Raw genomic sequence first — 15,790 nt, 5'->3', positions numbered from 1 at the left:
AAGATAAAGTAGGATATCAGAGGTTTGAGAATAGTGGAGAATGTTTGAAATACCATTTACTGAATGTGGGGAATCAAACTCACCAGAGAAACAGAGTGCAGAAGGTTTGAAACATTATTTTCTGGGTAGTATAGAGGGCTCACTTAAGAGTGGTAATAATGAATTCATTAATAATAATAGTAAGTCAGTCAGCTGAATCTGCCAGCTCCAGGGAAAGATTTTGTTAGAAGTTTTCTTAACTACTTTGAGGATAACCTAAAGAATTGAATTTTGAAAATGAATACCCTCTGAGTTTAAATTTTTTCATCAGGTTTTTTTTTTTTTTGTCTTTTTCAAGTTACTATGTTAACAACTCTTCAAAGTAGAAATCAGAGTTATTCCTGAATTTTAACTTTTGTTTTTACTCTATGTTTTAGAAGAATATATGGTTTTCTGCACAAAAAAAGAGACTGTAATTAGTTATCTAAGCCCCTGAATTCCATCTACAGTATTAGAACTGTTCTTTGAAATTTCTGGTTAGTAGAAGGTATTATGTGAATTTACTTACTTGATTTTGAATTTTGAGTTGAAATGAGTTTAGGCTGAGGTTTTTCTTGGTATTGATTGTGAAATAAAAAGATGATTATTAAAGAATTGTTACATTTCCTGTGTAATGTTAAATTTGGTAAGGGGCAAATTTTATGGAGCTTCTTGGCATCCTTGGAAGAACACTTTGGGGATAGTTATCTTACAGATCTCTAAATGATCTGTTTTTTTAATTTATGTTTTTATCAGAAAAATTCAAAAACCACCGAGATGTCAATTTACCCAGAACACCTAAGAGAGAACTCAGACAAAAGAGATCAAATAAAAACTTATTTTTTTCCTATCCTTTTTTGGGCAATTCTTTGTCCAAGTTCAGGTAATAGTAAGTGCCTAAAGTAATCAAACTTCAGGGGGAAAACAATCAGTAATCCAAATTGCCTTCTCAACCAGCCAGTTTATAAATTAAGAATACTCCCAACTTTGTCCATACACAAAACCGTAGTAATTTAACACACAAACAAAAAGTGGGTTGTTTTAGACATGACATTTTTCTGGTTCTATTTTATTTCAGAATTGGTTAATTTGATGGGAAAGGGAATTGACTGTGAAGAATGAATTCAAACTTTTATTACACATCTGGCTTTATTTTACTCAGAAAATTAATACCAGCTCTTTCTGTAGCTACATGTAACAAAGACTAAGGCAGTGAGAGAGCCTGAGGAATTGCCAGTTTTTATTGCAATGTTTATATGCTATAATGACCTGTTTTCTGGACCATAATTTAATTTTATTTCTCCCATTTCGAAAGCTCACTGCTGATTTGTGTTTGTTGTTTGTAGATAGCACTTAGGCAAAAAAAAATTTACATTGTAGTGTATGATTAGGTCTTGGTATTTCCAGCGAAAAAGCTTTTTTTTTTTTTTTTTTTTTTTTTTTTTTTTTTTTTTTTTTTTTGAGACGGAGTCTTGCTGTGTTGCCCACTCTAGAGTGCAGTGGCGTGATCTTGGCTCACTGCAACCTCCGCCTCCCAGGTTCAAGCGATTCTCCCGCCTCAGCCTCCCAAGTAGCTTGGACTACAGGCACCTGCCACCATGACTGGCTAATTTTTTTTGTATTTTTAGTAGAAATGGGGTTTCACCATCTTGGTCAGGCTGGTCTCGAACTCCTGACCTCAAATGATATGCTCATCTTGGCCTCCCAGAGTGCTGGGATTACAGGCATGAGCCACCGTGCCTGGCCAGAAATATTTATTTTAATATTTTAGACTATGTGTAAGTAAATTTTTTGTGTAGTGAGAAATAGACTAATTAATTTTATAGTGATAGATCTTGGTAGGTAGCCTAAGCAGATAGTATTGTAGTGATTTAGACAAGTTTTAAGAATAATCCACTTTATATATATGTTGCTGGAGGGATTTTCTTTCTTTTTTGAGATGGGGTCTTACTAAGTTGCTCATGCTATTCTTGAACTCCTGGGCTCAAGCCATCTTCCTGCCTCCGCTTCCTGAGTAGCTGATACTACCAGCATTTGCACCGTACCTGGCTTCGAATAGTTTTTTTAAACTAAAAATTAAGAAAAAATTACCCCAGAATTAAAGAATATTTTTGGAGTGCCATTATGCGTGGTCAGCTTGTTATTACATATGTGATCTAAATTGTATATGATTTTTAGCCAAGGATATTCCTTTTTTTTTTTTTTTTTGAGACGGAGTCTCGCTCTGTCGCCCAGGCTGGAGTTCAGTGGCTGGATCTCAGCTCACTGCAAGCTCCGCCTCCCGGGTTTACACCATTCTCGTGCCTCAGCCTCCCCAGCAGCTGGGACCACAGGCGCCCGCCACCTCACCCGGCTAGTTTTTTGTATTTTTTAGTAGAGACGGGGTTTCACTGTGTTAGCCAGGATGATCTCTATCTCTTGACCTTGCGATCCGCCCATCTCGGCCTCCCAAAGTGCTGGGATTACAGGCTTGAGCCACCACGCCCGGCCTAGCCAAGGATATTTCATATTATACATTCCTCCTCTCTGTTTTTTTTAAAGAATTATAAGAACAGTGAGCCATCTCCTGGAATATTTCTCTAAATTAAAGCACCAGAAATCTTGTTTCAACGTATATGTGCATTTCTTTTTTTGTCTTATCTGAGCTCTCAGTGTTTGTTCTAGGGTAAAGTAGTATGATTTGATAATGTGAATCCCCAAGTTAATGAGTAGATAAAGAGGAAAATTCTTTCACATAAAAACACATGAAATCTCCATTATAGTAGACCTTGGGAAAGAAAAAGTATTTCCATGCATGTAAAAAATGGAGAGGAACAAGAATATGGAATTTCATATTTTCCAAGTCATTGTAAATTTTTTCACATGGACTCTTTCTACATTAACAGGGTCATTCAGATGAAAGCACTTTATGAATATAATAACATTCCACTTGGGCATTGTAAAGAAATTTTTTAATTTTTTAATTTTTTTATTTTTTTTTGGAGACAGAGTCTTGCTCTGTTGCCCAGGCTGGAGTGCAGTGGTGCAATTTCAGCTCACTGCAACCTCCCATTTCCTGGGTTCAAGTGATTCTCCTGCCTCAGCCTCCTGAGTAGCTGGGACTACAGGTGCATGCCACCACGCCTGGCTAATTTTTTGTATTTTGGTAGAGACAGGGTTTCACCATCGTTGCCCAGGCTGGTCTTGAACTCCTGAGCTCAGGCAACCCGCCCACCTTGGCCTCCCAAAGTGCTAGGATTACAGGCATGAGCTACCTTGCCCAGCCAAGAAGTTTGTGTGTTGATTTTGCTATTCAACAAAGACTAAGTACCTACTGTGAATTCTAGGGTTATGTTGATCCAATCTGCCTGATTCTCTAGATCATGGGTTGGCAGAGGGGCCAGATAGTAAATATTTAGGCATGTGGGCTATGTAAGTCCTCTGTTGCATATTCTTTTTTCTTTTCTTTTTAACAATGCCTAAAAGTAGAAATTATTTAGCCTGCTGCCCATACTTGGCCTAAATAGTTTGCCAACCCTTGCTCTGGGTCAGTAAAACTTAATCCTTCAAGTATCATTTAAAATTTTATGTTAGCCGCTTTTACTGGAGATCATTTTCACATTTGTTACAAACTTGGACACTTTTCTTTTTAGCTTTTTATTATGGAAAAAAACCATGTACTAAAGTAGAGAGAAAAACGTATCATAAATCCTCATATTGTCCACAATTGCCAACGTATGACACATAACAATTAACAACATATGACTAATCTTATTTCACCTTTACCTCCCTCCCTCATTAGTTTGAATCAGATTCCAGTTATTTTATTTGTAAATATTTCAGTGTTCTGATATTCAGTTGATCTTTTTTGTTTATCCTTCCATCAGGGCCATACCATCTTGATTACTGTAGCATTATAAGTATGGAAGTCAGGTGGGTTAAATTCTCCAACTTTTTTCTCAGCTATTCTTGGACTTTTGCCTTTCTAAGTCAAATTTAAAATTCTTTTGTCACTTTCTAGAAAGAAGCCTTCTGGGCTTTTGATTTATTTTTCATTTGTTGTGAAACACATTATATCAAATGGGCTTTTGAGTTTGATTGCATTGAATCTAAAGGTCAATTCTGGGAGGATTGACATCCTTAACAATAGTCTTTTGATCCATGAATGTGGTATATCTCTCCCTTTATTTAGGTCTTTAGGTTCTCTCAATGTTTCCTAGTTTTCAGTATGCAAATCCTGCACATCTCTTGGTACATAGATTTCTAAATTTTTTTTTCATGCTTTTTGCTGCTATTGTGAAGTTTTTAAAAAGTAAATTTTTAATTGTTTGTTGATAGTATATATGCTTTAAGTAGTGAATTATCTTTTTAGAAAATTAAAACGAGAGAAAAGGCCTTGGTTTTTTATATTATGTTAAACATATTAGTTTTGTTTACACATTCTTCTGGTGTGCTTTATTGTCGTAGAAATGTTACTCTACAGCCTGGGCAAAATAGTGAGAACCTGTCTCTGAAGAAAAAAAATTAACCAGATGTGGTACTGCATACCTTTAGTCCCAGCTACTTGCAGGGCTGAGATGGGAGGATTGCTTGACAGGAGGTCAAGACAGCAGTGAGCTCTGATTGCGCCATTGCTCTCTAGTCTGGGCAACACAGTGAGACCATGTATCACAAAAAAAAAAAGTTGCTCAATGTATTCTCATTTTTCTTACAAATACTTTGTATGGGAATTGATTAGAATACTTTCAGGCGTTATTTCTTCAATTTTTTCTTCTGTCCTCTCCCATTCTTACCTCTTTCGAGATTCCAGTTCTTTCTTTCTGTTATTTGTCTTTGAGATGGGTTTTTCTGTACTACTTTCATTTTATTTTATTTCAGTGTTTTTGAGACAAGGTCTTCCTCTGTTGCCCAGGCTGGAGTACAGTGATGATGTGATCATGGCTCACTGCAACCTCGACCTCCCAGGCTCAAGCAATCCTTCTGCTTCAGCCTCCCTAGTAGCTGAGACCACAGGCACGCACCACCATGCCCAGCTAATTTTTAAATTTTTTGTAGAAATGAGGTTTTGCCATGTTGCCAAGACTTGTCTCAGATTCCTGGGCTTAAGTGATGCGCCTGCCTTGGCCTCCCAAAGTGCTGGGATTATTGGCGTGCTCAGCCACCATGCCCAGCAGTGTGCTACTTTTATGTGGAGAGGGTTGAGCAGGCTAGCTTTGTGGCTCTAGGACTTCTCGTCTTCTGGTTTTTTTGTTTGTTTGTTTGTTTGTTTGTTTTTTTTGTGACGGAGTCTCACTCTTGTCACCCAGGCTAGAGTGCAGTGGTGTGATCTCAGCTCACTGCAACCTCTGCCTTCTCGGTTCAAGGGATTCTCTTGCGTCAGCCTCCCGGGTTGCTGGGACTATGGGCATGTGCCACTACTCCTGGCTAATTTTTTTGTATTTTTAGTAGAGATACTGTTTCACCATGTTGGCCAGGATGGTCTTGATCTCTTGACCTCGTGATCCACCTGCCTCGGCCACCCAAAGTGCTGGGATTACAGGCGTGAGCCACCACGCCCAGCCCTCTTCTGTTCTTGTGTAGTATTCAGAAATATACTTCCTGAGTACTTTTGCTTTTTTCCTTTCCTACTTTTGTCTAGAGCAGAATTTTTTCTCTGTACTATTGGCATTTTGGGCCAGATAATCTTTGCTGTGGTAGAGTTGTCCTCTGTGTTGTAGGATGTTCAGTGACATCCTGGCCTCTACCTACTAGATACCAGGGACCTTCCCTCTGCCCTGCCTGGTCGTGTTATAATAACCAAAAATGTTTTCATATTCATATGTCCACTGAGAGTCAGAATCATTTTATACCTTTCCTTTTCTCCTGATGGCTCTGTACTGTCCAGTTTAGGTTTCTCTTCCGGGTAGTTTCTGCTGTTGCTTTTTCTTGGAAGGGAACCTCATTTTGTTTGGAGGTCTCTGATCTTTCTGTGGTCCTCTTGCATTTACCTATGAATTGTAGCCTATGAAGCTGCTTGCCTATTTTGATTGTGGTACATTGATGTGGGCTGCTTAGTTTGGTGAGTGAGGGGAAGAAGATATTACCTATAAGCAATTTGATTTCTGCATGTTCTGTTTTTAAGACTGTTTCAAATCCCATTCCCTTTTCTTTTACCGTATCTGATACCGTGTGAATCTTGCTGCTGTTGGTATTTGTCTCACTCCTGAGTGTTCATGATGAATACTTGGTCAGTCAATTGTGTTTTAATTTTTGGCCACATTTTGGTTTGGTTTGATCTCTTTGATTTATTTTCCTAGTTGCTGTCTTTTGTGGGGTGGGTATTCAGAGATTTTAAAGAAAGTTATGCTTCTTTCATTGCCAAATTGCCTAGAATGCCTCTGCCTTCTTAAAATGAGGATTCTAAATATGTAAAAGACAACATTTTTCATGATGTGTGATACTTTTGCCTCATTATGGGCTATAAGGCAGTCCTAGAGAGGGAGAGATTGAAAATACAAGAGCTTGACTAAAAAACTGATAGAGGTGTTTGTGCCCTTAAGGTGACCAGAAGGCTTGAATACAGAATTATTGGTAGAGAGATTAGCTTTGAATGGGGAAAAGGGCGCCTTTTTTTTCCCCCCAGATATGTCTGTAGTTAAGAGGCTGAGGAATATCACATTTGGTATTCTCAATTTTCATAGTAAACTTTAACTGTATCTGCTAGAGAAAGGGAGATAAGTTTAGAGGGCTTGAAGAAGATAGTAAACATTTTGGAATGGTATAATGAAAGAAAAACAGAAGCAATATCTAACCAAAGACTTGGAAGAAATTGCTAAGTGATGCTAAGGGCCAACCTAATACCGTAAACTTGAAATACTCCAATTTTATAATTTTTAATTTCTTTTTTCAGTTTTGTCTCTTAGCAACTTAGATGTAAGAGCAGAGAAGGTTTTTTTTTTTTTTTTTTTTTTTAAATATTGACCTAAGATTGGGGTTTTGTAGGACACGTATTAGAACATGACAAGGAGATAATGTTGTTAAGGCATGATAAGAGAGTGGTTCGAGGGATGCACTGTGTGGTGTAGACTGCATAGGAAAAGAAATAACACCATTTAGGTGCTGATGGCTTGGCAGAAAAGGGAGGCTTCAAGGGAATCTGGATCTCTTGTGGTTCTAGAGCAGGTATGAGGAGAGTGAGAAAGTGTGATTGGATAGGAGATTGAAGCCAAGATAGTATATTGGAATTTAAAATTTCAGAGCTAGAGCAGTTCCAGTTTATTGTAAAGACCGCAATTTAGGAGTGTATACTGATGAAGAATACTGGAGGAAATAAAAGTCCAGAAATGGAGTATGTCGTGATATATAGCCCATTTCAGATAGGGAAATCACCTATGTTGTTGGCAAGAGTTGGGCTAGAGGGAAAAGTGTGAACCAGATCAGTAGATAAAAGGGTGGTAGGGTCAGGTGTGATGGCTCACACCTGTAATCCCAGCACTTTGGGAGGCTGAGGCAGGTGGATCACTTAAGGTCAGGAGTTCGAGAGCAGCCTGGCCAACATGGCAAAACCCTGTCTCTACAAAAATTGAAAAATTAGCCGGGTGTGGTGGCAGATGCCTGTATTCGCAGCTACTTGGGAGGCTGAGGTAGGAGAATCGGTTGAACCCAGGAGGCTGAGGTTGCGGTTAGCCGAGATCACACCACTGCATTCCAGGCTGGGCGATGAGTAAGACTCCGTCTCAAAAAAAAAAAAAAAAAAAAAAGGGTGGTAAGTACATGGCAACATGAAGTTAGGGTTCAGGGCATTATTACAAGAATGGGACAGGGGGTGGTTTGCATGAGCCTAGAAGACCAGGGACTGGTGACATCTCTTATATTTGGTATTTGTGGGTGTGAATACTAGGGATTGGGCAAACTTCTTTAAAGAGCCAACTCACATACTGTTTCTGTTGCATATTCTTATTTGTTTTCATAATCCTTAAAAAATGTAAAAAAATTCTTTGCTCAGGGGCCATACAAATACAGTGAGCAAGTGTTAAACAGTTTGCTGACCCATGGATTATTTTTATTATGAAGTATGTGTCTGTACTTTTTTCTGTGAGTTGTACAAAGTAAAATTTATATATAGTTTTTCAGACTGTTCTCCTCCTGTACTTCAGTAATAATAGCTTTGTTTTGGAAACTATTCAGAAGATAATATATATTCCCTTTTAAAATAGTGTCAATATAATTGATTTATACTTCTCCATATGGCAATTACTTTTACATCGCTGAACAAAACTTTTACTTTTTTTTTGCGGTGGATTCAAGTTGAGTCAGCAGATACTGGAATTATTTGAAACATGTCAGCAGCAAATAAGTGATTTAAAGAAGAAAGAACTCTGTCGAACACAGCTGCAGAGAGAAATTCAGCTATTATTTCCACGTATGTTTCCCTATTTTGCATGCCCTTTAGGGTATATGCATTCCTATTTTAAATTTTATCTTTTTTTTTTTTAATAGGCACAGAACCAGTGCACCTTGTTTAGATTTTAAATACTCTTACTACTTTCTTCTGTTTCTTTAGAAAGCAGACTTTTTTTGGTTGGGTCCTCTTTAAATGGATTTGGTACCCGGAGCAGTGATGGTGATTTATGCCTAGTTGTTAAGGAAGAACCAGTAAGTAAGGAAACATTTATTCCAAGTGTGTTTCTCGTGTTAATGGGTTAAGAAATTTTACATAAAAGTCATTGAGGAAAAAAAATTTGCTTTGTTGTGATTACTTCTTTAAATTTTGTTTACCATAATTGCAGGAAACCTAGGAAATTTTTTATTTTTAAGGCATGTGCACAATAAGCATAATAGGAAGTATAGCATTAATTTAATTCTAAGTTTTTAAAGTGAGATGGCTTCACTATATGTTTTTTTTTTTTTTTTTTCAAGAACTCTGCCTCTGTTTTGAAATGTCATTAGTTTGGATATGTTATCAGGATGCAGCAAAGAAGAGCATGTGACAATATTATCTTCTTGATATATTTCCTTTCCATTTGAATTCTCAGTGATTCTATTTTTAATCTTTACTTTTTTCTCCTTGAAAATGCTTATTAAGGGAAAATAGATTTCACTGAAATTTAAAATAAGACTATCATGTTTATTAAATTTAAAATATTTTTCTCTGACATTTTGCCTTTGTTTTTTTTTTTTTTTTTTTTTTTTCTTTTTCTCTAGCAACGATACTGTGTTATTTAGTACAGGTTGAGTATTCCTTATCTAAAATGCTTGGGACCAGAGTTTTTTGGATTTGAGATTTATTTATTTTTTTTGGAATACTTACACTATACTTAACATTTGAACATCCCTGATCCAGATCTGAAATGCTCCAATGAACATTTCCTTTGAGTATCATGTCAGCACTCAAAAAGTTTCAGATTTTGGATTTCAGGTTTTTGGATTAGGGATGTTCAACCTGTAGTATGTTTACCTGAATTTCCGGGTAACTGATACTCCTGTGTTTAATACTGCAGTAATTGGTGTTCATTAAGCTGACTTGAGGCAGCCTCTTTAAGATGCTGAGGTTTCTTCTGAACTACTGGTGATTAAATTAAGCTCAGTGTAATTTTATTATGTTTTATATCTTTAAAAATACAAAAAATTATTGAATGTTAATGTCTAATTTTACTATTCATATTATTCCACTAGCAAAAATGACTTCTCGTTACTGCAAATCAGAAAGAGATTTATTCCAGGAAGAATGATATTTTTCTAGGCTTTGAAATCATAGAAAGTTTAAAAAACCTCACATTATTAACAGTGGAGAATACAAGGGTTGTAATTAAAACTTTTTTGTGCTGCTAGATTATACTCAAGCACATCCCACTCATCCTCTAGTCTTATTCACATGTCTAAATCATGTTGTCATAGCTTTTACACAAACTGAGGCACCATAGATATGAAACTATCCTTGAGCAGCTTAAGGTCTAGATAAGGCTAAAATTCTGTTTATTTTTGTTGGAGGTTGCTTTTTGTACAGTGTCATACTGTAGGGAAAAGTGACATAAATGGCTGTTTCAGAATTGCTTTGAAAATTGTGCTTTTAAGCTTAAAATCAGGAATTGATTTAGAAATGTAGATGTGAAAGATAGCATTAAAGGTTGACTTTTTCTATAATTTAGAAAAATAAATTTCCTTGGGTATATTGAAAAATAACTCCAAAGGAAAGTGTATCTTGTATGTTTTTTGTTAGATACGTTAGGAAAATGAAACATTAAGCTTAGAAAGATAATGAAAAAACACTTTATTTTTAACTTTTCAGTGTTTTTTTCAGGTAAATCAGAAGACTGAAGCACGGCATATACTCACCTTAGTCCATAAACACTTCTGTACTAGACTTTGTAAGTCTGACATGCCTCAAGTTTGTATGTCACCTGACATAACTTTATTTAAAATGCCTCTTACATTATCTTCTGGTAAGAATTGTTTATTCTGGTCAAGATAGGTATAATATGGATCCTTTTTTCCAAATGAATTTCTTTTAACTTTTGATTAAAAAGAAGAGTGATCATTTATTCAACATATCTTTATGGCTCTTACTGCAAAATATACCACCTGCTGCAGTGGGGGGGATTCAAAGATATGTAAGTTTTAGTTCTTTTTCTCAAAAGCTTATAGATTGTTAGGGAAATTAAAGCATGAATATAAATAGTTGTAATAACAGATTATCTGTGAAGAGCTAAAAGTGTTGATACACATAAAGTCCTGTAGGCTTTATGTGTGTGACAGTTTCATCTGGCTTGCAATGATATGCATCTTTACTTGTTTTAAAAATAAGATCACTGAACATGAGACTTAAATGTATGACTTCAACAGAAAGCAAATTGTTGACTTAAGCCATTTTATTTTACGATTTTACTTTTTGAATACACTGACTCTAAACAGATTTTAATGCACATGTTAAGCCATCTCAAATAATTTCTTTTTATATAGAATTTTATAGAAAGTTGAAGTTATCCTGTGTGATATTGGAAGGACACTTGTTCATTTGTTGAACAGACATTCATTATGTGCCAGACTTTGAGCTGGAATGTACAAGTCAAGTAACAAGTCACTGTCTTTGAATAACTTACATCTATTGTAGAAGAGAAATAAATGAAGTGATTTATTTCTTTGGACCTAGGCTTCTGCATTCTGAATTATTCTGTAAAATAAAGAATAATTCATACCTAAGTGGATTTTTATTAGCTATTTGAAGCAAAATATTAAAAATGGAAGGTACCTTAAAGATCTTGTAATTCACATGAATTTTTTTTTCTTTTTCTTTTGGTTATTTTTAATAGATAAGGAAACTGGTGATCAATGGATTTAGTAACTTGCCTGGACTATAGTTTGTTGGTCTCAGAACCTGTACTTATTACTCAAAACTTTTAACTCCTAATTTTATTTTTCTGAATTCCTGCACATAAATTCTATTTTGAAGCTGGATATATTCTTTTTTTTTTTTTTTTTGAGACAGAGTCTCACACTCTCACCAGGCTGGAGTGCAGTAGCACGATCGCGGGTTGCTGCAACCTCCCCCTCCCTGGTTTAAGCGATTCTCATGCCTCAGCCTCCCTATTAACTGGGATTACAGGTGTGTGCCACCTCACCTGGCTAATTTTTTATTTTTAGTGGAGACGGGGTTTTGCCATGTTGGCCAGGCTGGTCTCAAACTCCTGGCCTCAAGTGATACATACACTTTGACCTCCTAAAGTGCTAGGATTATAGGCGTGAACCACCAAGCCCAGCTGATATATATTCTGTAATTTTGATAGTAAAACATTATAGCAGAAAATTTTCAGGTTTCAAAAAATCCTGGTACTACTTTTTCTGTAGTTAAAAAATTAGAAAATTGCTCATTTGGAAAAGATTTTCAGAATTTCATTTTTATACACTTCTGTATTTTCCTAATTTTCTATGATAAGCATGTATTACTTTCAACTCAATAATTTTTTAGTTTGATGGAATAAAAATATGTATATACATTTTATTATATGTTGTGTATGATATGTGTATATATGTAATGCATATGTGTATATATTTGAATTTCCTATCAACTGATACTCCTGTGTATAATAGCACAATAATTGGTGTTCACTAAGCTGTTCTGAGTTTTTCACTTGTAGAGATCATGTGTATAATAAATATATGTATTTTTCACTCATAGAGATCACACTTACTGAATGCATCCAAGCCCCATGTATCATGTTGCAAAGCATTTCCACACATAAGACTCTGTAAATATGATTTCTACAGTTACCATGATACCTTACTCTGTGCTGTACCAAAATTAGCTATTCCCTCTGCTGCTAGCCTAGATATATTTTCACTATTAACAGTGGTCTGATGAACTTCTCTATAGATACTATATTAGACCACATTCCTGAAAATAACCTTAATATAAAGCCCCCTAAATGGTATTACTGGAGCCTCCAACCTTAGATGAATTTGATAATGTCCTCGCTTGTATTCTTTTTCACAGACGTTTTCTTAAATTATTTTAGCTTAGTAAATACTATTTTTTTAAAAACGTGGATTGGAACACTATGAATTCTAGAAACATTTGCCGATATTCACATTATCTTTTGTCTTTCAGCGGGCTACATTGAGAGACCTCAGCTGATTCGAGCAAAAGTGCCAATTGTGAAGTTCAGGGATAAAGTCAGGTAAGTAATTAATGAACCTTTTTCAGTTCCTTTAGATCATTTTTAGATACTCATCTGATAAAGATAATTAAGAATTGTATGTTGTAGCATTACAGTTTATTTTCATCAGTTTTTAGAAATCATTTGACTTGGTGTTTGAAATGGTTTTTTAAAATTGAGCAATACTTGATGCTTAACTATACTTAGCTATTCTGCTTGACATTTTGAATATGTGAGACTATCCAATTTAAAGAGTATGTACATATTTGTATTTTAGATTTTTAAATGATCTCTTGCCTTTTGGAAGTAATGCGTTCTGAAGAACATAATTAATGAAATTTGACATACTAATATCAAGGGATTTGTTGTAAATACAGTTGTGATTAAACAAGTTATGTTTCATTTTAATGAAAGATACATATAATATCTAGAGAATAGATAATGAACGAACAACAGCAAAATATACTTGTTCCATTTCAGAATTTATATGTATATGTTCTACCAGCTTGGGTTCTGAATTTTTTTTTTTTTTTGAGACAGAGTCTAGCTCTTTCGCCCAGGCTGGAGTGCAGTGGCCGGATCTCAGCTCACTGCAAGCTCCGCCTCCCGGGTTTACGCCATTCTCCTGCCTCAGCCTCCCGAGTAGCTGGGACTACAGGCGCCCGCCACCTCGCCCGGCTAGTTTTTTGTATTTTTTTTTTTTTAGTAGAGACGGGGTTTCACCATGTTAGCCAGGATGGTCTGGATCTCCTGACCTCGTGATCCACCCGTCTCGGCCTCCCAAAGTGCTGGGATTACAGGCTTGAGCCACCGCGCCCGGCCAGATGGGTTCTGAATTTCTTATGGGCATTAGAATTGGGATCTTTTATATAATATCTGAATGCAAAATGTAAATAGATGTTGATTATTTCATTAAACTGATTCGTTACTGTTTTCTAAAAATAGAATTGTAACAGATTTCATAAAATTTGTCCAGTTTTACAAAATTAATACTGAAATTATGCCCCCCCACACACATTATTGATCCTTATCTTTCATAGATTGTGTTTTCACGAATTTGCCTACTTGCTAAAAGTTATTTGTAACTCCGCACATGAATATTCATGCGCTTTAGCAGTCATTTCATGGGCATACACAGAGTGGTGAAAATTTCAAATCACCCAATACCATGTTTCCAGCTGAGATAGAATTAGGTGACACACTGTCTTCTTGTTCAGCTTCGTACTGTAAACAACCTCCTCGTAGTCTAATTAATGCCATATTTTTCATATTTTCATATTTTTGTGCTTTTTTGCTTTTTAGAATGGCCCCCAAGCATAGTGTGGAGTTACTTTCTAGTGTTCCCAAGTGCAGGAAGGCTGTGATGGTGCCCTATGGAGAAAATACGTGTTAGGTAGGCTTTGCTCAGGCATGAGTTACAGTACTCTTGGCCATGAGTCCACTGTTAATGAATCAACCATATATATTAAGTACAGTGTCTTCAAACAGAAGCACAATATAAAACTTGGTTACGTATTGATGAGTTTATGAAAATGTGACCAGGCTGGCAGAAACCTAACCCTGTGCTTACCCTAGGAGCAATGATATATAGTATTCACTAATTCAGTGTTTGCAGCAACTTTATAGAATGTAGCTACTATGAATGATGAAAATTGACTGAATATATATATTTTAAACAAACTTTAATGCCTGGCTCAAGCCATTCCTTTATATATCTAAACATCGATCAGATCTATAAATACTTATTAAATTTCTGCCAAGTAAATTGTGTTAGATTTTCCTAAAGCAGATATGAAATATATAGGGAGATAAAACATAAAGTTATTATATTATCTAATTATAAGTTTTTAATAATATATGGTTGTAGTTATAGTTACAAAAATGGTTTTATTCTTTTTCTGTTTTAAGATTATCATACAAACTTTTTTTAAGTTCTTAAGCATTTTTTTTTTTCAAGAGACAGAGTTTTACTGTGTTGCCCAGGCTGGAGTACAGTGGCATGATCATAGCTCACTGTAACCTCAAATGCCTGGACTCAAGTGATCCTCCCATTTCAGCCTCCTGAGTAGTTAGGACTACAGGCACACACCAACACACTAGGTTAATTTTTGTATTTTTGGTAGAGACAGGGTCTCGCCATGTTTCCCAGGCTAGTTTCGAACCCCTGGCCTCAAGCAATCCTCCTACCTTAGCCTCCCAAAGTTCTGGAATTACAGGAGTGTGCTGCTGCACCTGGCCAAATCCTACTTCCCAACAGAACCATATCTCATGAATATTTGGTTATATCATTAAGTATTGTTCTACAGCTCATTTTTAATGGCTTTATATTTTTTCACTGAGTGAATAAATTGTCATTAACTTAACCATTCCCCTGTGTTTGAACATTTGGTGTGTTTCTAGTTTTTAGATAACATAAATAAGCATTTTGTGCATAAATTCTTTCCATATTGAGGATGAGTTTTTTAGTATTTCTAGAAGTAGTATTGAAGCAGGAACTATGGATATTTTTAAAGCTCTGAATTCAATTTTGGAAAAAATTTTAACTGCAGACTAGTTGCCATCTATGTGTTTTTCTTTACTATATAGATGCAGTACAAATTGGCTTCAGTGTTAGACTTACACAAACACAAAGAATAACTCTATTGTTACTGTAAGTTTCCCAAAGCCAAATAATGTATAATATCTGAAGTGTTAATACTACTATCTATTTTTATTAATATGCCTGGATAATGGAAAGATTGTAAGATTTCTTTTGTTCCCCTAAATAAGAAAGACTGAAATGGTAGATTTCAAATTTTATACTTAAAAGCTGTAATTAATATAGAAAGATTTCGTTTTTATTTTAGACAATCTTTTCACAGAAAAATTTAGTATTTATAAGTTGGGATCTCACATGGGTATGAATAGAACTGACTTACAGAAAGTAATCCTTTGTTTTTATATGAGTTTAGCCGTTTTTTGTAGATTGAGTCATTATTGCCCGATTTTCTGTTTTTTGTTTTTTTTTGAGACGGAGTCTCGCTTTGTTGCCTAGGCTGGAGTGCAGTAGTGCGATCTCGGCTCACTGCAAGCTCCACCTCCCGGGTTCACGCCATTCTGCTGCCTCAGCCTCCGAGTAGCTGGGACTACAGGCGCGCACCACCACGCTTGGCTAATTTTTT

The 15,790-nt window shown here is 35.8% G+C and overlaps 1 protein-coding gene across 5 annotated transcripts in view; it reads left to right on the top strand.

Annotated features, from left to right (window-relative positions):
* The window catches only part of TENT2 (terminal nucleotidyltransferase 2), a 75,053-nt gene that overhangs the window by 19,431 nt on the left and 39,832 nt on the right, over positions 1 to 15,790 (top strand). For 4 of the 5 annotated variants that reach the window (XM_033180174.1, XM_033180172.1, XM_033180170.1 and 1 more), the window contains 4 exons: positions 8,284 to 8,398; positions 8,540 to 8,631; positions 10,265 to 10,343; positions 12,581 to 12,650. In XM_033180174.1, coding sequence (XP_033036065.1) covers positions 8,284 to 8,398; positions 8,540 to 8,631; positions 10,265 to 10,343; positions 12,581 to 12,650 — 356 coding nt within the window. The remainder of the gene's footprint in view (positions 1 to 8,283; positions 8,399 to 8,539; positions 8,632 to 10,264; positions 10,344 to 12,580; positions 12,651 to 15,790) is intronic. The other variant, XM_033180173.1, reaches the window with a different exon arrangement.

The sequence above is a fragment of the Trachypithecus francoisi genome, unplaced genomic scaffold, assembly GCF_009764315.1.
Source record: "Trachypithecus francoisi isolate TF-2019V2 unplaced genomic scaffold, Tfra_2.0 Lachesis_group2, whole genome shotgun sequence".
Taxonomy (NCBI): domain Eukaryota; kingdom Metazoa; phylum Chordata; class Mammalia; order Primates; family Cercopithecidae; genus Trachypithecus; species Trachypithecus francoisi.
This window is presented reverse-complemented; position numbering and strand designations above follow the sequence as displayed.